The sequence below is a fragment of the Vipera berus genome (assembly GCF_964194415.1).
Source record: "Vipera berus genome assembly, chromosome: 15".
In the NCBI taxonomy this organism is placed as follows: Eukaryota; Metazoa; Chordata; class Lepidosauria; order Squamata; family Viperidae; genus Vipera; species Vipera berus.
Genome location: NC_138218.1, coordinates 4,395,608 through 4,421,275, shown reverse-complemented (window position 1 = coordinate 4,421,275; position 25,668 = coordinate 4,395,608). Strand labels below are relative to the sequence as shown.

General features: G+C 50.8%; 1 protein-coding gene across 4 annotated transcripts in view; it reads left to right on the top strand.

Annotated features, from left to right (window-relative positions):
• The first annotated feature begins 1,160 nt into the window (after window positions 1-1,160).
• RC3H2 (ring finger and CCCH-type domains 2) overlaps window positions 1,161-25,668 on the top strand; it is a 35,050-nt gene continuing 10,542 nt past the window's right edge. For all 4 annotated transcript variants that reach the window (XR_014028049.1, XM_081339999.1, XM_081339998.1 and 1 more), the window contains exons 1-20: window positions 1,161-1,858; window positions 4,389-4,685; window positions 6,033-6,150; window positions 7,525-7,758; window positions 7,962-8,137; window positions 9,843-10,043; window positions 10,607-10,739; window positions 12,951-13,069; window positions 13,800-13,912; window positions 15,058-15,348; window positions 15,535-15,782; window positions 16,870-17,297; window positions 18,689-18,862; window positions 19,896-20,051; window positions 20,726-20,939; window positions 21,835-21,919; window positions 22,164-22,245; window positions 22,439-22,573; window positions 23,527-23,634; window positions 24,484-24,632. Coding sequence is in view for 3 of the 4 variants with exons in the window: in XM_081339999.1 (XP_081196125.1) it covers window positions 1,610-1,858; window positions 4,389-4,685; window positions 6,033-6,150; window positions 7,525-7,758; window positions 7,962-8,137; window positions 9,843-10,043; window positions 10,607-10,739; window positions 12,951-13,069; window positions 13,800-13,912; window positions 15,058-15,348; window positions 15,535-15,782; window positions 16,870-17,297; window positions 18,689-18,862; window positions 19,896-20,051; window positions 20,726-20,939; window positions 21,835-21,919; window positions 22,164-22,245; window positions 22,439-22,573; window positions 23,527-23,634; window positions 24,484-24,632 (3,710 nt within the window). In the remaining variant the exon portion in view is untranslated. The remainder of the gene's footprint in view (window positions 1,859-4,388; window positions 4,686-6,032; window positions 6,151-7,524; window positions 7,759-7,961; window positions 8,138-9,842; window positions 10,044-10,606; window positions 10,740-12,950; window positions 13,070-13,799; window positions 13,913-15,057; window positions 15,349-15,534; window positions 15,783-16,869; window positions 17,298-18,688; window positions 18,863-19,895; window positions 20,052-20,725; window positions 20,940-21,834; window positions 21,920-22,163; window positions 22,246-22,438; window positions 22,574-23,526; window positions 23,635-24,483; window positions 24,633-25,668) is intronic.

Genomic DNA, 25,668 nt, shown 5'->3' with positions numbered 1-25,668 from the left:
TTTATTTTATTTATTTATTTATTAGTTTTTATAAACCGCCCTTCTCCCGAGGGACTCGGGGCGGTGTACAGAGGAAGGAAGGTATACAGACCGAACAATAAAATAATAAGAAACACTAATGAACACAAACTGGGACCCCAATTAACGTTATCATGCCAGGCCAGCCTGCTGGAACAGGAAAGTTTTTAAGTCGCGACGGAAGGTACGGAGGTCAGGGGCCATCCGGATTTCGGTTGGTAAGGTGTTCCAGAGGGCTGGCGCACCCACTGAGAATGCCCTCCCCCTGGGGGCCACCAGCCGACATTCCTTGAGCGGTGGCACCCTGAGGAGGCCCTCTCTGTGGGAGCGCACAGGACGGTGGGGTGCTGACATCGGCAGAAGGTGCTCCCGTAGGTAGTCCGGACCCATGCCATGTAGGGCTTTGAATGTCATTGTTAGCACCTTGAACTTCACACGGAAGGCAACCGGAAGCCAGTGCAGCGTACGGAGGAGAGGTGTGATATGGGAGTATCGGGAGGCTCCCAAGAGTGTCCGTGCCGCCGCACTTTGCACCAGTTGAAGCTTCCGAGTGGATCTCAAGGGCAGCCCCATGTAGAGAGCGTTACAATAGTCTAGGCGAGATGTCACAAGGGCATGGGTGACTGTACGTAAGGAATCCAGGTCCAGATAAGGCCGTAGTTGGTGAACTAGTCGAACCCGGGAGAAGGCCCCCTTGGTCACAGCTCCAATGTGGTCTTCCAGGGAGAGCTGCGAGTCTAGGAGGACACCCAGGTTGCGGGCCCTATCAACAGGGGGAAGTAACTTGTCCCCAATGTTAAGCAGTGGGACGTTCTGAATCTCCTGGCTTGCCGGTACGTACAGCCATTCAGTCTTGTCCGGGTTCAGTTGAAGCCTGTTTCTCCCCATCCATTCCCGGACCGCTTTCAGGCAGCGGGACATCACGTCTAGGGCATCACTGATATAGTTAGGAGTTGAGATAAAAAGCTGGGTGTCATCAGCATACTGATGGTACCCTACTCCAAAACTGCGAATGATCTCACCCAGCGGTTTCATGTAGATGTTGAACAGGAGAGGCGAGAGGACCGACCCCTGAGGGACTCCGCAAGCGAGAGGCCTCGGGGTCGACCTCTGTCCCCCTGTCAGCACCGACTGCGAGCGACCCTGGAGAAAGGAGGAGAACCAACACAGAACCGTGCCTCCCACTCCCAGTCCCCTGAGGCGTCGCAGCAAGATACCATGGTCGATGGTATCGAAAGCCGCCGAGAGGTCTAATAAGACTAGGACAGAGGAATGGCCCCTGTCCCGGGCTCTCCAGAGATCATTCATCAGAGCGACTATCATTCATCATTACACTACCCTTAAAAATGCTGGAAAAAGAAAAAGAAAAAAAGACCCCAGCAATTAACTGGATGGTTTGAAATGCCGGCGCTCCCATTTCCCCCCCCCCAATCGCCGGCTTAAACACGACACGCATTCCCTCCCCCCTTTCCCACAACCCCTTCCCCCCAGTTTACAAATTCCCACGTCTTCGCCTTCAATCGCCTTTCCGTATCGTTTCGGGCCGGGCTGGGAAGCCCCGCCCCCGCCGTTTTTCCAATGGGCGGCGGCTATGCAAATCGTAGCCGCGCCCTCGGGGAGAGGGGAGGAGGAGCGAAAGAGCGGGCGCGGGGGCGAGCGGGCCGCTCTGGCGCGCCTCCTCTCTTTGGGCCGGGCGAGTCTCGCGAGAGGGGGCGCGGCTTGGGTGGGCGGGCCTCCCGGCTGTCACCGCGATGAGGAGGCGACGCCGCCGTCGCCGCCGCCGGGCCGCTCCGCGGTGCGCCCCTCGGGGGGGGTGAGGAGAGGCCGGGCCCTCCCGCAAGTAAGCGGGGCGGCGGGGGAAGGAGGGGAGGGGGAGGGCCTTGCGCCTGCGGGGGGGGAGGGGGACGCCCCGAAGGAGACCCCTCCCCCACCCCCGAGGGAGGGGCGGCATGGGGGGGGACTTCAGGGAGGGGAGGGGCCCCCCAAGAGGGGACAGCATGGGTCCCGGGCGGGGGGGGCAGCAGGGCGGGGAGACCCCCCACGACCACCCGGAAAAGGGTTGCATGGTTTTGGGGGTGGGGGGGAGCCTTTTATCTGCACCCTCCCCTCCCCCCCCGCTGGCTTCCAGCAGGCTCTTGCACGGGGGTGGTGGAGGGGGGGTGCGTGGTGAGGACGGGGAGGGGGTGTTTGCAAAAAAGGCAGCCTGTCTGGCGCCCCTGGCCCAAAGTTGGGGTGTTAGGGAGAGAATAGAATAGAACAGGGGTCTTCAAACTTGGCCCTTTGAGGACTTGTGGACTTCAACTCCCAGAATTCCTCAGCCAGCATGGCTGGCTGAGGAATTCTAGGAGTTGAAGTCCACAAGTCATCAAAGGGCCAAGTTTGAAGATCCCTGGAATAGAAGCTGGAAGGGACCTTGGAGGTCTTCTAGTCCAGCCCCCTTGCCCAAGGCAGGAGAACCACCTGCACCATTTCAGGGAAGGGACTCTCTGGTGTCTTATGGGATGCAGGCTGGCAAGCACGTGGGGGAAGAGCCTGGGAGGTTGGGGGGGGAGGGGAAAAGGGGGTGCATGCAATTTTTTTTATTTTAATTGCATTTATATCCCGCCCTTCTCCGAAGACTCAGGGCGGCTTACAAGCTTAGCAGTAGCCTTCATTCTATGTATATGCCTGCTTATTAGGGCTTTCACACACACCCCAAGCGGCATTATTACAAAGTCAGCTTATTGCCCCCCAACAATCTGGGTCCTCATTTTACCTACCTCGGAAGGATGGAAGGCTGAGTCAACCTTGAGCCTGGTGGGACTCGAACCTGCACTAATTGCAGGCAGCTGGTGTGACTTAAGGAGGCATTAGCCCACTGCTCCATATATATTTATTTTATTTATTTATTTTAATTCCATTTATATCCCGCCCTTCTCCGAAGACTCAGGGCGGCTTACAAGCTTAGCAGTAGCCTTCATTCTATGCATATGCCTGCTTATTAGGGCTTTCACACACACACACCCAAGCGGCATCATTACAAAGTCAGCTTAATTGCCCCCAACAATCTGGGTCCTCATTTTACCCACTTCGGAAGGATGGAAGGCTGAGTCAACCTTGAGCCTGGTGGGACTCGAACCTGCACTAATTGCAGGCAGCTGGTGTTACTTAAGGAGGCATTAGCCCACTGCTCCATATATATTATATATATTATATATATTATATTGCCCTTTCCTCCCCCCCACCATACACACTTCGCAGGACATGTTTTCATTTTATTTTTGCTATAGGTGCTCCTGCAGGAAATAACATTGCAAAGGCAGCCCGTAGTTTTCTGCCCTCTCTTTTGCTGTTGCTGCTGCTTCTGCTTCATCAGTTCTCATCCCGTTTCTGCTTATTATTTGGAACTGGGGCATGGGGGGGGGGGGGTGAGTGAGAGAGAGAGAGAAAAGCATGAGGACTAGATTTCCCCCCCCATGGTTAAAACGCAGGCAGCCGATTTTATGATGGAGCAAAAGAGGTTTCTTGGGGCTCTAGCAATGCTCTGGGGTCCCTGGGTCAAGGACAGTCCCCGTTAACCCTCCTAAGCAGAGAATTGCAACAGGTTCGTGTTGCTTTTGAAAATAAGGTTCCACTTATGCTTAATACTGCCCAAATATAGCCTGGAAGAGGTCACTAACTGCATCTTACAGACAAAAGTGTCTCTCCAGGCCACCTGACCATAAATTGTCACACGTCGTGTTTTGTTCTACTTACGTGATGTTTCCTAAACCATACATTTTCCCACTAGGAATGGTGACCTGTTAAGACTAGCTGTGGTTTATTGAACAAAGCACCGTTCAAAGAATCCCTTATTATACAACCTGTGAGTCTACTCTAGCCCGTGGTTAAAATATCTGGCAGGCACAGAATAACTATATGAACTTATTTTTAATGTTAAGATTTGTCTACGTGTGGAGACTTGACCTGCATCTCTTTTTGAATGGCTTAAATGTTCCTTAAAGTTCAATTAAGTTAAAAGATTATGAATTCTGTATTGTTCCGAGCACTTATTATTTGCTTGAGATGGTGAAACTCTGCCGCTGGGCATGGCTAATTGTAGTGGATATCTCTGGCCAAGCAAATCCCCCAGTTGGTAGAGACTCTGCAGCAGCTCTTAGCCATAGCTGCCAGAAATCAATCTTACTGATGTGAAGCAGTATTTCCTTTGATGCCAGATGCCGGGGATGGTTTTATACTGCTTCCTATAAAATCATACACATATAAATGGGATTGATCAGAGTTACTGAAATAGAAGACGTAAGCCATGGGCAAAGTAGATTGGTGAAATGAGTCCAGAATACAGCCCTAATTGGCTGTAGGAGCCAAACCTACTTTCGTTTCTCTCCCAGCTCCCGACCCCTGGACGGTGCCAACATGGAGTGCTAGCGGCTGAAAAGAGGGCGCTGCATTCCACAATGCCTGTGCAGGCTGCCCAGTGGACGGAGTTCCTGTCCTGTCCCGTCTGCTACAATGAGTTTGACGAGAACGTGCACAAGCCCATCAGCCTCGGCTGCTCCCACACCGTCTGCAAGGCCTGCCTGAGTAAGCTGCACCGCAAGGCCTGCCCTTTCGACCAGACCGCCATTCACACCGACATCGACGTGCTTCCCGTCAACTTTGCGCTGCTCCAGTTAGTGGGAGCTCAGGTAAAAGAGACAGGCATCCCCCCACACACCTTCCCACTGGCAGTTGACTGGGTGCAAAGGGTGAAAAAGGCAGCTGAAGTCTGGCATGGGAAATCAGATGGCGAAGGAAGATTTATTTGCTTATTTAGATTTTTATTATTTTATAAGTAACTCAAGGCAGTAAACACACCTAATCCTCCTCCTCCCCCCTCCTGTTTTTCCCACAATTGCCACCTATGAAAAAGAGGCAGGGATTGGTCCAAAGCCCAAGTGACTTTCTTGACTAAGGCAGAACTAGAACTCGGCGTCTCCTGGTTTCTGGGCCCGCAGATCTGCCTGAACCACGTTGAGGAAAATCCGGATTTAATGGCCTGCTAACTGCATGTTGCATCCAGAGGACGGATCCTCATTAAATATGTCTGTTAAGGACCCACCACCTCGGCTAAGTACCCACAAAAGCAGAACTCTTGAAACAGGCATTGTCTCAAACGGAGCTTTTATTGAGGGTCAGTGACAGCAGGGAAGTCAAGGCAGGATCTGGGGAAAATCCTGCTTAAGTGGCCTAATTAAACTAGCAGCCTTCCAAAGTCGTAATGTCCATCTGAAATCCGGCCAAGCCACAGGTGGCAACGACGTTTGGGTAACTGGCACAAGTTGACGGGCACCTAAGGGTGTTCTCCAGTTTGGTTTCTCTGTAACTGATAAGGGAGACACAGCCTTTTCTCAAGTGGATAGAGGCGGGAGAGGGAAAGTAGAAAGCGAAAGTATATCCCAAGCGATAACAAATCCCAAACCTCCCCCCCCCAGCAGAATGACAAGGCCCACATATGCAGGGAAAACGCTTAAGGGTTTGGGGATCTGACAATGCAGGTAGTCCTCAACGTACGACCACAATGTGAACCCCAAATTTATGTCGGCGAGTGAGAAACTTGTTCAGTGAGCTTCTCCCTATTTTACGTCTTTTTCTCGCCACATTTATTAAGTGAATCGCTGCGGTTCTTCCATTAGCAGCCCGGTGGGTAAGTGGCTTCCCCCTTGACTTGGCTAGTCCGAAGGTTGTAAAAAGGGGATTGCATGACTCTGGGAGCCTGGAACTATCCTGAATGTGAGTCAGATGCCAAGCATCCGAATGCAAACCGTGTGACCCTGGGGATGCTGCGAGGGTCGCAAGCGTGAAAAATGGTTCATAAGTCACTTTTTTCAGTGCCGTTGTAACTTCGGATGGTCGCTAAACGAGCTGTTGTAAGTCGAGGACTTACCTGAAATCTAATTTAGGAATGGGACATCCTTTCCCAAATCACAGCTCCCCTCCTGCCCCCTTTGAAACGAAGGTGTGCTCATCGGTGCTTCTCCCCGGGACCACTCTAGGTGCCTGAACGCCAGGCTGTCAAGCTAAGTAACCTCGGAGAAAACAAGCACTACGAACTGGCGAAAAAATGTGTGGAAGACCTAGCCCTTTATTTAAAGCCACTGAGCGGAAGTAAGGGTAAGTTCCTGCGCCGGGCCAGGGCGAGGTCGCCCGTCCAGCTGATGCTTGAATCGGGACCTGAATTATGTACGAGCCACCTGGTCATAAAAGTCCCTGTGTATTTTGAGGACAATTTCTGAAGGAGAAGCACAGGAATCCTCGTCCCTCACACTGATGCTATAAGGACCAGGCCTGCGCTGTCCCTTCAGGAAAGCACAACTCGGGAAGCAGGCGTTGCTTCAAGGAGGATCTTTTCCTGAGAGGAAGCGATTGCAGGGTAAAAAAAGGCGGAATCTGGAGTTCCTGCTCAAAAGCGTTAAGCTGAAAGTCCCAATTCCACAGCCCCACCCCCAATGCCTCAGTCCCTCAGGTGCCAGTCCGCTGGCGTGAAGGTGTTGGGAGAACTCTGAGCCGAAAAGGTGATAACTGGCCATTCTCTGGCGCCTCATCCTTGCTGGATGGCAGGAGCTAAAACAGATGGCCCCGAGGGCTCTTTCCTCCCCTTCCCTAATTCCCAGGTAGATGCATCAAAGCGAAAGTAAAAACAATGTAGGAAATGCAGAAACATCCTCAGTCCACAACACTGCGTGCTCTCCCCTTCCTGATGGCAGAGCTCCAAAGGGACCTGACATGCTGCCCCCCCCTAAAAGAAGGGAAGGTCCACCTGGAGAAGAGAAAAATAAGGGATAAGAAATAGCGGCTAAGTGTTCATTTAGGTTTATCGGGATAGCGGTCGTGGAAGCATTGAATTAGCCCCGGGGTTTTTAACATTCTTTTGCACCCACTCAGGTGGAGTCCCAGTTACTAGGTATTGTGTGACTCCCCGGTGTGTGTGTGAGTCTAGGATTTCTTTCATTTCATTTCATTTCATTTATTGGATTTTTATACCGCCCTTCTCCCGAAGGACTCAGGGCGGTGAACAGGGCATATAAATAGAAATACAAAAGTTAAAAAAGATTAAATAAATTGCCCAATTAAAACAATCAATTATAAAAACCCATAAAAACCCTGACATTCCCCCATCAGGCCAGGCCAGCTTGTTCGAATAAATGGGTCTTTAACCCGCACCGGAAGGAGCGGAGATCCGGTGCCATCCGGAGCTCCACCGGCAGTTGATTCCATAAAGCCGGGGCGCCCACAGAGAAGGCCCTCCCCCTGGAGGCCACCAGCCGACATTCTCTGACCGGAGGCACCCTGAGGAGGCCCTCTCTGTGGGAACGCACAGGGCGGAGGGGAGTCGACGCCGGCAGCAGGTGGTCCCCGAGGTATTCCGGACCCATGCCATGTAAGGACTTAAAAACCATCACCAAAACCTTGAACCTCACCCGGAAGACTCGAAATGCCGTCACTGCTGAAATAACAGACACTTAACTGTTCTGTTGATCTCCAAAGGGGTGGCTAGCCTAAATCAGAGCACTCTGAGCCGGCCGATGCAACGGAAGCTGGTGACCCTGGTGAACTGCCAGCTGGTGGAAGAAGAAGGCCGCATCAGGGCGATGCGGGCAGCTCGGTCCCTCGGGGAGAGGACCGTCACCGAGCTGATCTTGCAACACCAGAACCCTCAGCAGCTCTCGGCCAATCTCTGGGCTGCTGTCCGGGCCAGAGGGTGCCAGTTCCTCGGGCCAGGTAAGTGGTGGGTGGAGGAGGAGGAGGAAGAGCATAGCCCTCTTCGCCATTATTCAGCTTTAAAATGAAGAGAACTTTTCCCAGTGTAACCGCTGTGAGAAAAGAGGGTTGGGGGTGAGGGGGATTCTGAAGTCCTGGCAAGGAAGAGAAGTGGGGTCACCCCGTTTCATCTGGTTCGGCTTTCCCCACCTTGGGTGTCTCAGCTATGCAGGAGGAAGCCTTGAAACTGGTCCTGCTGGCGTTGGAAGACGGCTCGGCCCTCTCCCGCAAAGTCCTGGTGCTGTTTGTGGTCCAGCGCCTGGAGCCCAGGTTCCCTCAGGCATCGAAAACCAGCATCGGCCACGTGGTGCAGCTGCTCTACCGGGCGTCCTGCTTCAAGGTGTGACATTTGGGTACCTGTAAGCTCCCGCCTCCGCCAATATTCCCGGGAAAGCAGAACTCTTGAAACCGGCCTTGTTTCGAAAGGAACTTTTATTGAGAGTTCGTGAAAGCAGACAGTCAAGGCAAGATCTGAATCTTTCCCGGGCAAAACGTTACATTAAAGCCCTCTCTTCAAAACCTCCTCCTAAGAGCCCAACTGCCCAGTCCAATCCACAGGTGCGAAGTTGTTATGGGGACTGGAAGGTGAAAGAGTGGGAAAGCGCCATTCCCAGGTGTTGCATCTTCTTGTCGGGCACATTCCCCCCCCCTTTTTGCACCCCAAAGAGATGCATCGAAGGGTAGCGGAACAAAGCAAAAAGGGAACACATCCCCGAGCTCACAAATTCCCCCCCTCCCAACAGTGTAAAGCTTCCCCCGTCCCAATAGAACGGCAGCATCACGATAGTGATCTGAGGGGCCTGACAGTACCTGATTTACGAGGACAATTTGGAAATAAACCACCGTTTGGTTATCAATGACAGATGAACCTTCATTATACACGTTAGAAAACTACAACGTGACATGACTTTTCGACCTAATGGCCATTCAAACTGAGGCACTTGTCCTAACGTCTTAACAAGGTTTGAAATTCCTTGGTTGTCGCTCGGTGCCAAATCTGAGCTATGGGGGGTGGTGGTTGTTGATCAAAACCATCCCAACGGAACTGCTTCAGAAGTTCAAAATGATTTAATAAGGTAGCTTTTATAAATTCAATGGAAACAAGCTGATTAAAACAAACGCGTTACATGTTGATGTTGTTTTTCGTGTAAATACTAAGAAAACATACTCAACGTGGCACGTACTGAAAATATTAGGAATTACGTTTGTTTAATGTAGATACAAGGAAGAAGAGTGGATCAAGAAATATATTGCCAAAATATTGTTTATTTTTAGACATTATCATTGATGGTTTTAAATGTACGAACCCAGACAACACACTGTTCACGAAGCACTGAAGTTTGTGCTTCAGGGTGCCACAGGTGCCACACAGAGCCCTCTCTGGGCACGCACGCCGTCACCCCAGTCCTAGGCCTTCAGCTTTAGGCCTCCACCACGGTGTGCAAAAAAAAAAAGTTCAATCAATCAATTTCAACTTCTTGCAGGAAAAAAAATTCTCGCAAAGTTGGAATTGATTGAATTTTTTAGTCCCACCCAGTCTGCTGTTACCACGGCAGCCATGCCCACCCAATGGGCCATGCCCACCCAATTGGCCGCACCCACCCAATGGGCCACGCCCACCCGGCACACGACAATACATAAGTGGGTTTTGGGTTGCAGTTTGGGCACTCGGTCTCTAAAAGGTTCGCCATCGCTGTCCTGAAGCAACGCCACACCGGAAGTCAGCAGGCCCCCAACGCTTGTCATGGACAGCTCGTAATGTTTCACGGTAGATGTTTGAATTGATGGTCGAACCACGCTCCGTGAACTTCACTAGCCATACTCCTTTGGCACCTTCACATTTGGCGGGATTTTCTATGGCACCCTTTCCGGCGCAGTGTTGGTTTACGATAATACTCACCCGCACACCGCTCGACACACCCAAGGACTTTTGAAGCCGTACCGTCTGGGATGTTTTTGATTTATATCGGCAGCCCAAGGGGCACCTAGTGACTCCAGGCATCTTAGGAACAATAGCTTGAGTTGGGTTGTGTTCCTTTGCGCAGGTCACCAAGCGGGATGAGGACTCTTCTCTGATGCAGCTGAAGGAGGAATTCCGCAGCTATGAGGCCTTGCGGAGGGAGCACGACGCTCAGATCGTTCACATTGCCCTGGAGGCCGGTCTCCGGATCTCTCCTGAACAGTGGTCCTCCCTCTTGTACGGGGACCTGGCGCACAAATCTCACATGCAGTCCATCATCGATAAGGTCAGCCCCGAAGAAGCTGCTTTGCGCCCAAGCAAGTTGAGCTTCGATGCATCCGAGGATGAAGCTGCATAGGGCAGATTCTGAGCCAGGAGCTGCAGCTCCTAAACGCTGATCTTCTGTTTATGCTGTCTGAGGATGCGGCTCTTTTGGTGGGGGGACGGTTTTCCTCTGCCTTCCGCGTTGCATTTCCTTCCGAGAAGCAAAACCTCTCTAAAGTCCGGAAAAACCTAGATAGGAATGCAGCTGTTTTTTCTTCCTATCACACACGGGCCAAGCGCGGTGCCCAGAAAATATTTTTATCTGCCACCCCCCCCACTCCAAAATCTGTAGGTTAAACCCCAACGTTGGTCCCATTTTAACAAATAAAAAGTTCCATCCTTCCAAATACCAGGAAACCCACCCACCCCCCACCCTCTGAAAATTCTGGCCTTGCCTTGAGGCATGACTTTGCCCTACCGTCCCACCCACCTTGGGAGTGAGGGGGCCAAACTTTTGAAAATGTCAAATCTGGCCCGCAGTCAGCAAACATTGGATGCAAAGCGTGTGTGCTTCTATCCATGCAGCTCCAGTCTCCAGAGTCCTTTGCAAAAAGCGTGCAGGAATTGACCATTGTTCTGCAGCGGACGGGGGACCCGGCCAACCTGAATCGGCTTCGTCTCCATTTGGAATTCTTGGCTAACATAGATCCTAACCCAGGTAGGTCCGTGGAGAGAAGGCGGAGGCCCCCCCCCAGCCCTCGTGTTCCGTCTCGTCTCCTTCCCTTCCTCCTCCCCTAAAAAGAAACATGGCTTGATCCTTTTTCACATGATGCTTTTTCCAGTCTTTGGTGGCTGCCAAAGATGACGGAAATGATCTTAAGCGGTGGAATCACAGCCACGGGACCAAAGTTTTATTAAAACAGAGACGTTTCCTTACTCATCCACATAACGTCTTCAGTCAAAGTGAAAATTTTGGGTAGGCAGAGTGTCAGAAAGTTGTTGAAAAGAACCAACTCTTGCAGGTGGTTTCTCCCCAAAATGAAAAGCAACGTGTAAATGATTCAATCAAATCTAGGCCAAAAGTACCTGGATAACACCCAGGCAGAGGGCCTTTTCTGTGGGTGCGCCTACCCTCTGGAACCAGCTGCCCGTGGAGCTCAGGACTGCCCCTGACCTACGCTCATTCCACCGAGACCTGAAGACTTGGCTCTTTGAGCTCTCTGACCCAGGCTGAGAATTTTAACTGGGGTTTTATTTTCAGGGATAATTTAATCTTTTAATTCTCTTTTAACTTTGTATTTTATATTGATTAAGGGACGCGGTGGCTCAGTGGGTTAGGACGCTGAGCCTGTCGATCAGAAGGTCAACAGTTTGGCGGGTCGAATCCCGAGTGCCGCGTAACAGAGTGAGCGTCTGTTACTCGTCCCAGCTTCTGCCAACCTAGCAGTTCGAAAGCACGTAAAAATGCAAGTAGAAAAATAGGGACCACTACGGTGGGAAGGTAACAGCGTTCCGTGCGCCTTTGGCGTCCAGTCATGCCGGCCACATGACCACGGAGACGTCCTCGGACAAGCGCTGGCTCTTCGGCTTTGAAACGGAGATGAGCACCGGCCCCTAGAGTCGGAAACGACTAGCACGCATGTGCGGGGGAACCTTTACCTTTACCTTTATATTGATGTGATTTTAAAATGCCCTGTAAACCGCCCTGAGTCCTTCGGGAAAGGGCGGTATATAAATCTAATAAAATCTAAATCTAAAATCTAAAAGGTTAAATCATGGCAACTGGACGATTCAGTCTTAATTTACCCGTTGCTTTTCATTTTTAGGGGGGGGGGGAGGGAAACTGTAGTCTATTATGGCAAGAGTTGGTTCTTCTCAACAATTCTCTGCCTAGGCAAAACTTTCATTTTGACTGAAGTTACGCGGCTGAGTAACGAATCATTTTCAGTTTTTAATCAGCTTTGGTCCAGCTGCCACGGTTTCACCTTTCAAGATGCTTTTGGCCTGGATGATTGAGTCTCCATTTTACATGACGGAAATGAGCTTCGTTTCCATCATCCTTTGGAGGAGGTGGACTGATCGAGGGGAGAAAATGTTTCCTCTTGGGGTTTTGGAAGAAAAGTAGGACAGTGTTGTGATTCCTGGCCAGCCAGTGGACCCGGCAGCTGAGTCCGGGGAATCAGAGGAGGAGGAGGGGCCTGGAGTGTCATCAGAGTCAGAGGAAGGCTCTGAGGAGCTCACAATCTGAGGAGGAGCCTAGCCCCTCCACTCGTGCTCAGGCTGAGACCCAGCTGTGTTGGGAAGCTGAGTCAGACTCTGAGGACTCACAGCCGGAAGACATCGTAGATGCTCACAAACGCCGACAGGCAACGAGAGTTGGACAGAAGGAGGCAATGGGGCGGCTGCAAAGGCAGAGGAGAAGGCAGTAAGAAGCCACGCCTTGGGGCTGCATAATAAAAAGGGACGGTGGGAGGTGCTGGTTGCTGAAGGCAACCGTTTGCGAAGGAATCAAGTTTCATGGAATCAAGTTCTTTTTGCCTTGCCTTTGGACAATTCTCCATTTGAATCGTGTTCTGTTTACCTTTGCTTTTGGGACATTTGCAGGTCTGTAAATAATAATAAAAGGGGTTTGTTTTTCCGATAGTTCCAGCCTACTTGTTGGTAAAAGGGGTTTGTCCTTGTGTGTTCACAAGGACTCACGTAGGCTGGGACAGAACAGATGGGCAAACAGTGCCCCACCGGTAGGTACGTGGCCATTTTCAAAGAAAGGTTAATCCTGCCATGTGCTTCCAAAAGCAGCTTTGCTCACTCTTGAGCGGGACTCTTCGGAGGTGGCCTGCAAAATGGAAACCCACATGGATTTGCAGGGTGTTTTTGATAGCTACTGCCAGGTCAGTATTTTAATCCCTCCGTTTCCGCACCCTCCCAGACGCAGCGTCCCCAACTTGGGAGCAGCTGGAAAATGCTCTGGTGGCCGTTAAGACAGTTGTGCACGGCCTCGTCGATTTCATCCAGAACTACAGCAGAAAAGGCCCTGAAATTCCACAGGTCGGTGGTCCAGATTTGATTTGTCATAATGTAGCACTTCAATTCTCACACAGACCTATGAAACAGCAAGAAAGACTAGATTCTCTCTCTCTCTCTCTCTCTCTCTCTCTCTCTCTCTCTCTCTCTCACACACACACACACACACACACACACACACACACACAATTAAAATCACACTTTCCTCTGACTTTTTTTAATGCCTGGTTGAACTTTCATCTTTGCTTAGTTGACAGTTGTGGGTGCTGAAATCCATCACATCAGCTTGGATTGAAATAAGCCTGGATTTTCCTCCTTGGCCCAATTCTTTTCCTAACCTAGATGTCATTTCCCAGAATTCTCTGCAATGGCCAACATGGATGGGGAATTCTGGGAGTTGACGTTTACACGCTCCGCTTTAAGCTCTCTGAAGCCATGGGCTGCTTCTTCCTTGAGCGTGTATTTTTGTCTTTCTTCGGTTCCGTGGCTGCACAACTTGAAATGACTCTCGGCCATTTACCTGTTAGAAGTTGTGAACGATAAAAAAGCAAAGAGAAAGATTGTGAAGTTGCTGAAAGAGATCGCAGGGCCCTTACAGCATTTCCCACCTTGCTCCAGAAATAGAGTGGCGCAACTTTTGTTAGGGCCAACGGTCCCCCACGTTGGCATGCTGCATGCTTCGCCCTTGGCAGAGATAGCCGGGCACAAGACGTTGGTAACGCCCGTTCACGTATCTCCTATCTTCTCTTGAAAGCCGCAGCCAAACAGCAAGTATAAAACCAGCCTGTGCCGTGACCTTAGACAGCAGGGCGGGTGTCCGCGCGGAAGCAACTGCACCTTCGCTCACTCGCAGGAGGAGCTCGAGAAGTAAGTCTTGTGGGGAACGCACACATTTCCCTGCCTGGGGCCTAAGGTCAGTTTGGCAGCCTTGGCCCAGGGCTCTGCCACCCGCACAAGTTGCACGCCCAATTCAGCAGCCGGCTTCCAAAACAATTAGAGCAGGTCTTTCAAATTCAGAGTGGGTAGGTGTCAGGGCTGCGTCTCACCCATCCAAGCTTCACGAGTTGACAGCCTGACCTTAGCGCGGAGATGGGAGGGAAAGATTGGAAGGCAAGGAAGAAGTGGGGAGCGGGGTGGGATGGAAGCTACAGCCAGCCAAAGTCAAGTCACCATACGTAGAGCTGGGAACCGAGTATCTGTTTCCCCGAACAATATACAGGTAGCCCTCGACGTTTCGTCCGCAATTGAGCCCAACATCTCTGTTGTTAAGTGAGACATTTGTTAAATGAGCTTTGCCCCTTTTTACGACCTTTCTCGCTACAGTTGCTAAGTGAATCGCTACAGTTGACACAGAATCCAGATATAATCAAATCTGAAAAATATGATGACAGCTGAAGGTTTTCGGGAGATTAAGGTGTTCAGGTCACCTGTGGGGAGCGGGGGGGCGACTTTCTGGTTTTTGAAGGTAGGAAGGTCATATCTCAGGAGTTGAAGTCCACAAGAAGTGGCCAAGTTTGGAGATCCCTAATGTGGCTTAGGAGGGATGCGGTGGCTCAGTGGGTTAGGACACTGAGCTTGTCGATCAGAAGGTCGGCAGTTTGGCGGGTCGAATCCCGAGTGCCGTGTAACAGAGTGAGCGCCTGTTACTCGTCCCAGCTTCTGCCAACCTAGCAGTTCGAAAGCACGTAAAAATGCAAGTAGAAAAATAGGGACCACTCCGGTGGGAAGGGAACAGTGTTCCGTGCGCCTTTGGCATCTAGTCATGCCGGCCACATGACCACGGAGACGTCCTCGGACGAGCGCTGGCTCTTCGGCTTTGAAACGGAGATGAGCACCGGCCCCTAGAGTTGGAAACGACTAGCAGGCATGTGCGGGGGAACCTTTACCTTTCTAATGTGGCTTAAGGGGCAATCTTACATCTGGATTCTTGGCTCTCTCTGAAGGCAGCTTTTTTGGGGTGGGTGGGGGGGAGTTATTCAACTGACCTCCGCTCTCCTTTCTGGGCCCTGCAGGTATCGGCTAAGAAACAAGAAAGTCGGTGCCACTGTGAGACCCTTCCCTTTGCTTGGGAAAGCCAGCATCACAAGCGGCACCGTTCCCATCATTGGAAACGCAGACCTGGCGGGAAAGGCAGCGTCCAGCACCAATGGGAGTCCCAGCCCGGAGAGCGGCGCCCCTCAGCTGATCCCCCGTTGTACCAACACCCCTTTGTTACGGACTCTGGAGCACGTGAAGAAAGGGGGGAAGACCGTGGCAAACGGCCAGAACCCCACTTTGTCTCCCACCGAGCCTCTGCCCGAACAGTACGTTCTGGGGCTAGAAAGGGAGCCTTCTACACACACACACACACACACACACACCACGAACAGTGAAGGCCACCTCCTTCTCGGAGTTGGCCCCTTTGGTACCTTCTGCTTGGATCAGTTCGTCCTGTCCCTTTTTAATGGACTTGGCAGCAGCCCTAATTTGACCTTTTCTGATTCTTACAGCAAAACCGGATCCCCTCCGAAAACGCCTGTGAGCCAGACCGCAGCTACCTCAGCAGGCCCTATTCCTCCTCCCCCTCCTCTTCCTCCCTCTCCAGCCCTTGCGGGCGGCGAGATAAGCCCCCTCGCCCCCAAACCCAGCCCTTTTACCACCCGCCTGCCCATCTACCCAGCTCCGTCCGAGAGCCTTCCGTACTTCCAGGATCCTCGGGCTCATCTCTCCTATGAAGCCCCGCCTTACCCGCAAACAGGTGAGTGCCCAGCTCAAGAAGGTTTGTTTAAGACGGGTCCCCAACCTTCGCGGACTGTCGGGAGGGGAGGGATACGTGGGGGGGGAGTGGCAGGCACATGCGTGCATGCACAGCTCCATTTGGGTGAGCGGCGCGTGCGTGCACCCTCCATTCGCACAAACGGAGCTTCGTGCACGTGCTTGCCCATTTCTCCCGCGGCCCGGTAGTAGGCTGTGGCCCCGGGGTTTGTGGACCCCTGGTTTAAAAGCCCAGAGTGGGCCAAGAACAGTGTTTCCCAAGCTTAAGCCTTTTAAGAAGCACGGGCTTCAACTCCCAGCCAGAATTTGCAGCGAACCATGAAATACAAGTACAGGCAGTCCTCGGCTTGCAACAGTTCATGTAGCGACTGTTAAAATTGCAACGGCACTGAAAAAAGTGACTTACAGCCATTTGTTTCCCACTTAACAACTGTTGTACCTTCATGTGAACAATATTTGGCCACTTGGCAACTGACTCATATTTAGGACGGTCGCAGCGTCCCAAGGGGTCATGTGATCCCCTTTTACCACCTTCTGAGAAGCAAAGTCATTGCGGAAGCCAGATTCACTTAACGACCGGGTTACCAACCTCAACACTCCAGCGAGTAGCTTAACTGTTGCAAGAAAGGTTGTAAAACGGGGCAAAATTCACTTAAGAGTCTCAGTAATGGAAATGTTGGGCTCCGTTGTGGTTGTAAGTCTGGTCCTGGCTGGTTGTCAAGGTACTGATTTAAAAGCTAAACAGCTGATGTAATATAAGATTTAATGATGGGAATGGCTCAGCAGGGTCTGTGTCTCTTTAAGAGCTTTGTATAAAAGGCAAGGCTCCGCAGATGTGTGCTCTCTTGTTTCCTTGCTGTAACTGCTGTGTGTTGGGATACTGCTGTATTACCACATGTGTGTGTATTGTTCCTGGTGTGTGATGTTGTAGACAGATTTTCTGCCCAGTGGGGTCTGCCTGGCATCCCTTGTCCTGTTCTGATTTTGAGAGGTATTCTCGGTGGGGGGTTTCTAACTTTTTTCCTTCTGCATGTGTAAGGCAGAGTTCAACTACGCTTTTCCTTCTGTAGGATATTATCCAGGCCCCCCGGCGGTCCCTACAGCGGTGCCCCCCTGCCTTCCTCGCTTTGTGAGGTCCAGCAGCGTCTCCGACTCTCCTCTCCCACCGGCCTCTCTACAATACAGTGAACCTTACGGCACGTTTCCCTCTCGGGACAGACTCACTGCTGCTTACCAACAGCCACAACCACAGCCCTATGGGCCGGTGCCACCGATTCCTTCTGGGATGTACGCCCCGGTTTATGACAGCCGGCGTATTTGGCGACCACCGATGTACCAGAGGGACGATATCATCCGGAGCAACTCCTTACCTCCCATGGAAGTCACCCACCCCTCCGTCTATCACAATTTTGTGCGGGAAAGATACGGCTCTTTGGACAGCTACTGTTCGGTGCCCTGCCAGGTGCCAGCGGAGCAGAGGGCTGTGCCTTGGGCAAGGGTAGGTGCTCCAAAATTTAGCCGGGGAGACTACTGTCTTGATTGGTGAAGGAATCCCTCTTCCCTGCTTTTCCGAGAGATTCTGAGCTTTGCACTGCTGTCCATTTTCTTTCCTTAAATCGGGGGTCTGCAAACTGGGCAACACAAGTGGGTAATAATGCTACTTTCGATTTCTGAGGGCTTAGAGCAGGCGGTCTCCAGCCTTGGTACCTGGTGGACTACAACTCCCAGAATTTATTAGCCAGCCTCATGCTGCCTGAGGCATTCTGGGAGCTGAAGTACACAAGTCTTAAAATTGCCAATGTGGAAGACCCCTTGCATAAGAGCAGGGGTCTTCAAACTCATCCCTTTTTAAGACCTGTGGACTTCAACTCCCAGAATTCCTCAGCCTGGCATGCTGGCTGAAGAATTCTGGGAGTTGTAGTCCGCAAGTCCTAAAGTTTCCCAGTTTGCAGACCCCTGCCTTAGATGACAGCTCTGATGCTAATGTCATGGTTCCAATAGGTGAGACCAACTAAAGCAGAACTCTGTGGCTTGAGTTTTTCCTCTAGGAACATGTTTATGGGTTACAAAGTATCAGCAGGAGACAGTTAAAAGTGAAACCGAAACTAAAGTTCCAGTTAAATTTCCCAGCCTATTACTGCGGCATGCAATCAATTACGTTTCCCAATAGATTAGCTTGGCGGGCTTTCTGTCAGAAAGCTCAACCTCCCAGTTTAATAAACAAAAGTGACCTTGGTTCCCACGGGACAGAGAATTGTTGAAGCTAGCAGAAAAATTCCACACACAGACACACCCTGACATTCTGGTGGCAACTGAAACCATGCCAAATGGCTTCAATTCAGGCAGAGTTGACGGCTACTCTTCCTCTTGTCCTTTTTGAGAAGCGATGGTAGGTTTTTGCTGTTGACTTACGTGTGTACAAGTAGTAAATCACGGCACTGCTGGCCCTGCGAACTGGGCGGAGGGAAGCTCAAATGATCCGTGTTTGGAAGAGTTTTGCTTTGTTTCCCCTTTTTTTTCTGGTCACCTGGTTCCTCCGGCTCAAGCGTCATCATCCCTGCTTTTGCCCTCCTGCGTGGAGCTTGGTGGATGTTTGGGCTCCCACCCCAGTAGTCCTTGTCTAACGACCTTGGTCAACCTCAGAATTCCCATGGCCAAGCGAAGCGGTCACCAGGCAAAACGTCACAATGTCTGCGCCAGTTCTGGCCGTCCCGGTTGCAGTCATTAGACAAGGGCCGCTCCAAGACTACTGGAACGCTTGAGTCGTTGGGTACGAGATGGGCGGTAAATAGATCTCCTAAATGAATAAATAAGCTCAGGGCCCACTCGCAGCAGGCTTGCTGAGTGTCGCTCGGCCTTCACGCACGCCCCACCGGATCTTCCTTGCAGGAACCTTGTGGACCTCTGAAGCCTGCCTACGAGGACCCTCTCAGGAAGAAACCGGAACAGTGGGCTCCTTGCCACGTCCCGAAAGTGCCCCTGCTGACCACGTCCACGCTTCCTCCAGCCGCACCCCCTCCGTCCTCCCCCTCCCCTTTCTTCAGTGTGGACTTCAGTTGTGAAGTAAGGCCCCAGAACCGGAGGGAGGGAGGGAGGGAGAAGGACCTTTGTGTCCGACAGTTTGCATGTCCTGCTTTCTTTTTCTTTTCTTTCTTTCTTTCTTTCTTTCTTTCTTTCTTTCTTTCTTTCTTTCTTTCTTTCTTTCTTTTTCTTTTTTTCTTTCTTTCTTTTTTCTTTCTTTCTCTCCCTCCTTCCTTCCTTCCTCCCTTTTTCCTTCCTCTCTCCTTTCTTTCTTTCTTTCTTTCTTTCTTTCTTTCTTTCTTTCTTTCTTTCCTTTCTTTCCCTCCCTCTCTCCTTCCTTCCTTCCTCTCTCCTTTCTTCCTTCCTTCCTCCCTTTTTCCTTCCTCTCTCCTTTCTTTCTTTCTTTCTTTCTTTCTTTCTTTCTTTCTTTCTTTCTTTCTTTCTTTCCTTTCTTTGTTTCTCTCCCTCCCTCCCTCTCTCCTTCCTTCCTTCCTCCCTTCTTCCTTCCTCTCTCCTTCCTTTCTTTCTTTCTCTCCCTCTCTCTCCTTCTTTCCTCCCTTCTTCCTTCCTCTGTCCTTTCTTTCTTTCCTTTCTTTCTTTGTTTCCCTCCCTCTCCTTCCTCCTTTCTTCCTTCCTCTCTCCTTCCTTCCTCTTCTTTCTTTCTTTCTTTCTTTCTTTCTTTCTTTCTTTCTTTCTTTCTTTCTTTCTTTCTTTCTTTCTTTCTTTCTTTCTTTTCTTTCTTTCCTTTCTTTCTTTGTTCCTTGCTGCTTTTTAGACCAGGAATCTGGAGGTTGGAGGAGCGGATACTACACTTGCCTTTCCCTTCCCTTTTGCAGCCTGGGGAAAGGACCCGAATTCATTCCTCCTTCCCTCCCTCCCTCCTCCCCCTCCCCCGTCCTTCTCTTCCCCCTGATGGTTCCTGTCCTGTGCAATCCCATTGCTTTCTTTTCCTTTTTCCTTCTGTCCATTGCTACCCTCTTGCTGACCACCCAGGCTGGCCTGGATGGTCTCTGCAAGGTGGTCAGGTGTGGTTTTTTTTTCTCCCCACCCCCCACCCCCTTCCTGCTTCTTGCAGTTCAGCAAGACCTCCAGCGGCTCGAGCGACCCCAGCTATGAAGATGGCCAGCCGTGCCAGTACTCGCCCTGGTCCTGTAGCACCCTCAGCTCCTGCATCAGCGCGGTTGAGGCCGAGCCGAAGGATGTCCTGGCCAAATCCAGCACGGTCCTCCTAGTAAGGCCGCCTCCTGGGCGGGGGGGGGTGTCTGTGGAGACCCCCGGTCAGCCGGCTCACGGACGTCCCGAAGGTGCTTTACAAAAGGCAACTGGACTTTCTTTTGCTTTTGCCCTGAAGAGGTTTTCGCTTCTCCTCTGAGAAGCTTCCGGTCAGACCTGCCCCAGTCTGGTCCCCTCGACTCCAGCGGCCCTTTTACTAAAAGATGCTGGCTGCAGTAAAGTCGGGCTGGAGCTGAATTTCCCCCCCCTCAAAACAATGCAGAAATTTCCCCCCACCCCACAGCCAGTCCGTCTTCAGCCAATAAAAGTCGGCTTGGGTGTTTTGAGAACGCTGAGATGTTTAGAGTGGTTCATGTTCTCTTTCAGGGTGCACCGCTATGATTTCGTCAAGCTCTCCCTTCCCCCCCCAAATCCCCGTTTCCCAGCAAAGTAATCCAGATTTATTGCCCATTTGTCCTCCCCGCTTGCTCAGCCTTCCACGGCTGGACGACCCGCGGCACTTCCTCGCTTTGCCTCTGCAACCGAAGAGGATGAGAAAACAAAAGTCCGGTTGCCTTTTTGAAAAAGCGCCTTTGGGGTGTCCTGGAGGTGACCTGAAATGACCTTGGGAATCTGGAAGGGTCCTTTGGAGCGGGCGTTTCCCCGCCCCTCTCAGCCTTCCTTTCCACGCAGGATCTGGACAGCGGAGAGCCCACGAGGCCGGCGCACCTCTTTGAAAGCCGGAGGAAGGCGAAGGAGGAAGACCCCATTATCCCTTTCGGCGACGGGCCGATCATCTCCAAGTGGGGCGCCATCTCCAGGTCATCACGGACAGGCTACCACACCACGGACCCTGTGCAGGCGACTGCTTCCCAAGGAAGCACTACCAAGCCCATCAGCGTCTCAGGTGCAGGCAGCGCCTTCAAGGGGGTGATGGAGGAGGAGGAGGAGGAAGGGAGAAGGAGGGATGGAGAAGAATGAGGAGGAATGGAGAGGGAGGACGGAAGAAGGATTGATGAAGGAAGACATGGAGAAAGGAAGGAAGGAGGGATAAAAGGAAGAGGAATGGAGAAGGAGGAAGAAGGAAGGGATGGAGAAGGAAGGAGGGATGGAGGAGGAGGAATGAAGAGAAGAAGGGATAAAAGGAAGAGGAATGGAGAAAAAAGGGAGGAAGGGAGGAAGGAAGGAGGATAAAAGGAAGAGGAATGGAGAAAAGGAAGGAAGAAGGTGGAGAAGGAGGAGTGGAGAAAGGAAGGAAGGAGGATAAAAGGAAGAGGGAATGGAGAAAAGAAGGAAGAAGGGATAGAGGAGGAATGGAGAAGAAGGAAGAAGGGATGGAAAAGGAATGGAGAAAGAGGAAGGAAGGAGGGATAAAGGAGGAATGGAGAAAAGGAAGAAGGGATAGAAGGAGGAGGAATGGAGAAGATGGAGGAGGAGAGGGAGGAATGGAGAAAGAGGAAGGATGGAGGGATGGAGGAGGAGGAAGAGAGGGAGGAATGGAGAAAGAGGAAGGATGGAGGGATGGAGGAGGAGGAAGAGAAGGAGGAATAGAGAAAGGAAGGATGGAGGGATGGAGGAGGAGGAAGAGAGGGAGGAATGGAGAAAGAGGAAGGATGGAGGGATGGAGGAGGAGGAAGAGAGGGAGGAATGGAGAAAGAGGAAGGATGGAGGGATGGAGGAGGAGGAAGAGAAGGAGGAATGGAGAAAGAGGGAGGAGGGGGGAGAGGGAGGAGGAGAAGGCGGGGGGGGAGGAGCAGGGCAAGGACCCACTGAGCCAAGCCCCCTCCTTGCCTCTTAAACAGATTATATCCCCAGCATCAGCTCAGTGGACTTCAGGTGGAGCTGCTACGCGCCCGATGCCACGTCCTCACCACCTTTCCTGGAACGGTAGGCAGGAGAGGCTTCGCCCACAGACACGGCCCGTCTCCCCCCGGCGTCTTCCTGGGGGACAGCCCAGGCAACCCCAGAACGGCCGCCTCCTTTGCAACGGCCGCCACGCTGGCGGGACCAGACTTCACACCCCTGGGAGAAAAGGCAGCTTTTCCCACACGGGGCCCTTTTTTTGCAGACGCATCCGGGACCGAAGGCCGTGTCCCCAGGCTCCGTCCCGACTTTTCCCCTCTCTTTCCAGGGACCAGTTTGCTGTTCCCGGGGAATCGGCTCCCCTCAAGCCCTCAAGCCCGGAGGATCTCCTGAGCACCGAATTACAACAGGTACAGCTTTCCCAAAGGCCGGATATTTGGGTAAGGAGCGACTCCAGCAAGTGAGCCGTGTCTCTTGGAGCCAGCCTCAGCTTCCTGATTGTAACAGGATGTCCACGGCCCTGGGGAAAGGGGGCGGGCAGGGGGGGGAGTGCAGCCATCTCCCCTGACCATTTGGGGGGGCTGCCCTGCTTTTCCAACACAGGCCAAAAGTAACTCGGTGCTGCTCCAGAGAGAGGCCAACGCCCTGGCCACACAGCAGAAGTGGGAGGCCCTGAGCGAAGGCAGCGCTCTCACCTTGAAGCTCTTGAGCAAGCAGACGGAGCTGAGGAATGGCCGGGTAAGGAGGCTTTTCTTCCCCCCCCCACCTCCCCCTCCATGCCCGCTGCGCCAAGATCAAGGAGGGATTCGACCTGGAAATAAGAAATTTCCTGACAGTGAGAACAATCGACGCACAGAACGGGAGTTGCCTTCAGGAGTTGTGGGAGCTTCATCACTGGAGGCTTTCAAGAAGAGACAGGACTGTCAGAAATGGTGGAGGGTGTCCTGCTTGGGCGGAGGGTTGGACTAGATGACCTACAAGGTCCCTTCCAACTCTGTTATTCTATTTCTGTTCTGTTCTGTTCTATTCTATTCTATTCTATTCTATTCTATTCTATTCTATTCTATTCTATTCTATTCCTATTCTATTCTATTCTATTCTATTCCTATTCTATTCTATTCTATTCTATTCCTATTCCTATTCCTATTCTATTCTATTCTATTCTATTCTATTCTATTCTATTCCTATTCCTATTCCATTCCATTCCATTCCATTCCATTCCATTCCATTCCATTCCATTCCTATTCTATTCTATTCTATTCTATTCTATTCCTATTCCTATTCCTATTCCTATTCCTATTCTATTCTATTCCTATTCTATTCTATTCTATTCCTATTCCTATTCCTATTCTATTCTATTCCTATTCTATTCTATTCTATTCTATTCTATTCTATCCTATTCCTATTCCTATTCTATCCTATTCCTATTCTATTCTATTCTATTCTATTCTATTCTATTCTATTCTTATTCTTATTCTTATTCTTATTCTTATTCTTATTCTATTCTTATTCTATTCTGCATTCTGTTCTATTCTGTCCTGTCCTATCCTACCCTGTTCTGTTCTTTCTGTTCTATATTCTATATCCTATATCCTATATCCTATCCTATCCTACCCTACCCTACTCTACCCTAGACGTGCTTCTTTCCAACCTCTGTTTTATCTTCCCTTCCTTTCCTGCTCCGTCCCCAGGCCGACTCCCCCGAGGACACCACGGGCACCAAGGCCAGCCGAGACATTGAACTGGAACTTTCATCGCTGGACACCGATGAGGCCGAGGGGCCGGGAGAGCAAATGGAAGTACGTTCTTGACTCCACCCCCACGTGGGCTATTTTTTGTCTCCGGTCCCCAGAACATCAGAGTGGTACCACGTCTTCCGGTCCAGATAGCTCACTGTCTCAAGGACCAGAGTTCTTTACAAGGCTGAGCTCAGATGGAGATGCCCATTGTAACTGTTTGCTTATTTATCAGAGGTCTGTAGCCGTTTATCTCGCAGGAAGTGACTGTCAGCAGCTTATAAGATTCAAACAATAGAAGGGAAGGGAAAGGAATAGGAAATGGAATGGAATAGAATAGAATATAGGATAGGATAGGATAATGAATAGAATAGAATAGAATAGAATAGAATAGAATAGAATAGAATAGAATAGAATAGAGGATAAGTTAGGATAGAATAATGAATAGGATAGAATAATGAATAGGATAGAATAATGAATAGAATAGAATAATAGAATAGAATAATAAATAGAATAGAATAGAATTTAGGATAAGATAGGATAGAATAATGAATAGGATAGAATAATGAATAGAATAGAATAATAAATAGAATAGAATAGAATATGGGATAGGATAGGATAATGAATAGGATAGAATAGAATAATAAATAGAATAGAATATGGGATAGAATATGGGATAGGATAGGATAGAATAGGGAATGGAATGGAATAGAAAATGGAATAGAATCGAAGAGAAAATGGAATGAAATGGAATAGAGAAGAGAAGAGAAGAGTTGGAAGGGACCTTGGAGGTCTTCTAGTCCAACCCCCACCTCAGGCAGGAAGCCCTAGAATAAAGCAACGCTATCGAAACCCTCCTGATTAAAAAAAAAACCATCCTACAAACAACTCTCCTTTCCTTTCCTCTTCTAGGAGATGCTGGGCCTGCAGCTCGGCATTAGCGGTCAGAACGAGACCATCTTCGAGGGGTCATCTCTGGAGAACGGTCACCCCGCGGAGCAGCCCCAGGTGGATGCCAGGCAGGCAAAGAGGCCCGTCCTGCCCGAAGAGCTTGCTAATTTGTGAGTGTGGGGCAGAAAAGTCCAGTCTCGCTCAGGGCAGAGTTTCCCTGCGCTGAAGCTTTCGTCCCCCATTCTTCCCGTCCGTTGTGCTTTCCTCGCTGTGGCTGCAGGGATTCACAATCGTCCAGGTCACGATGGTCCCCCAAAGGTGCTTTTCCACGAGGCAGCTGGACTTCCCTTTTTTTTTTTGCCTTTGAAGACGTTTCCCTTCTCATCCAAGAGGCTTCTTCAGCTCTTCCTTGCTGTGGCTGGAGCTTCTCGTATCTGATCCTTCCTGCCCTCCTTTCCCTCCCTCCCTTGATGGCTGTAGACCCCCAAACCGTGCTTAGATACCAGGGCTGACCCGTCTCCCATCCCAAAGGAGAGAACTGGACTTTCCAAAAGAGAACTGGACTTTCTTAGTTTTTTTTCTTCCTTGAAAACGTTTCCTTTCTCAGTCCAAGAAGCTTCTTCAGTTCAGAAATAAAGAAGCTTCCTGGATGAGAAGCAAAACGTTTTTCAAGGGGGGGGGGAGGTGGGAAAAACCCCAGAGAGTTCAATTGGAAAAGCACCTTTGGCGCAATCATGACCTGGATGGTTGAGGATCCCCACAGACATTTGACCCGAATGCATCCGAAGCAGGACATCCAGATTCAGCCACACTTTTGTTCCGTACGGTATTAAACCTTGTGAACTCTAAAGCGGGGGTCCCCCAACCCCAGGTCCGTGGACCGGTACCAGGTCGCAGCATGCCAGCAACAGGTCCGCACAAGCAAAGCCCCCATCTACGGGATGCAGATAGCACACAAAACCACGCATCCTCCGGTCCGTCTAAAAACCCCTCTCCGCGGAACGGGTCCCTGGTGCCCAAAAGGTTGGGGGCCTCTGCTTTAAAACTTCCTCCTTCCGTTATGTATTCAAGATGGTCAGTGATTAATATGTATATTACTTATATCTAAGGGTGTAGGTCTATACATACATTGCATATAGTGTGTTTAAATGTGCATTATGTACGTGTACACTTTGAGAGGAAGCAAAATGTTCATTTTTAATACGT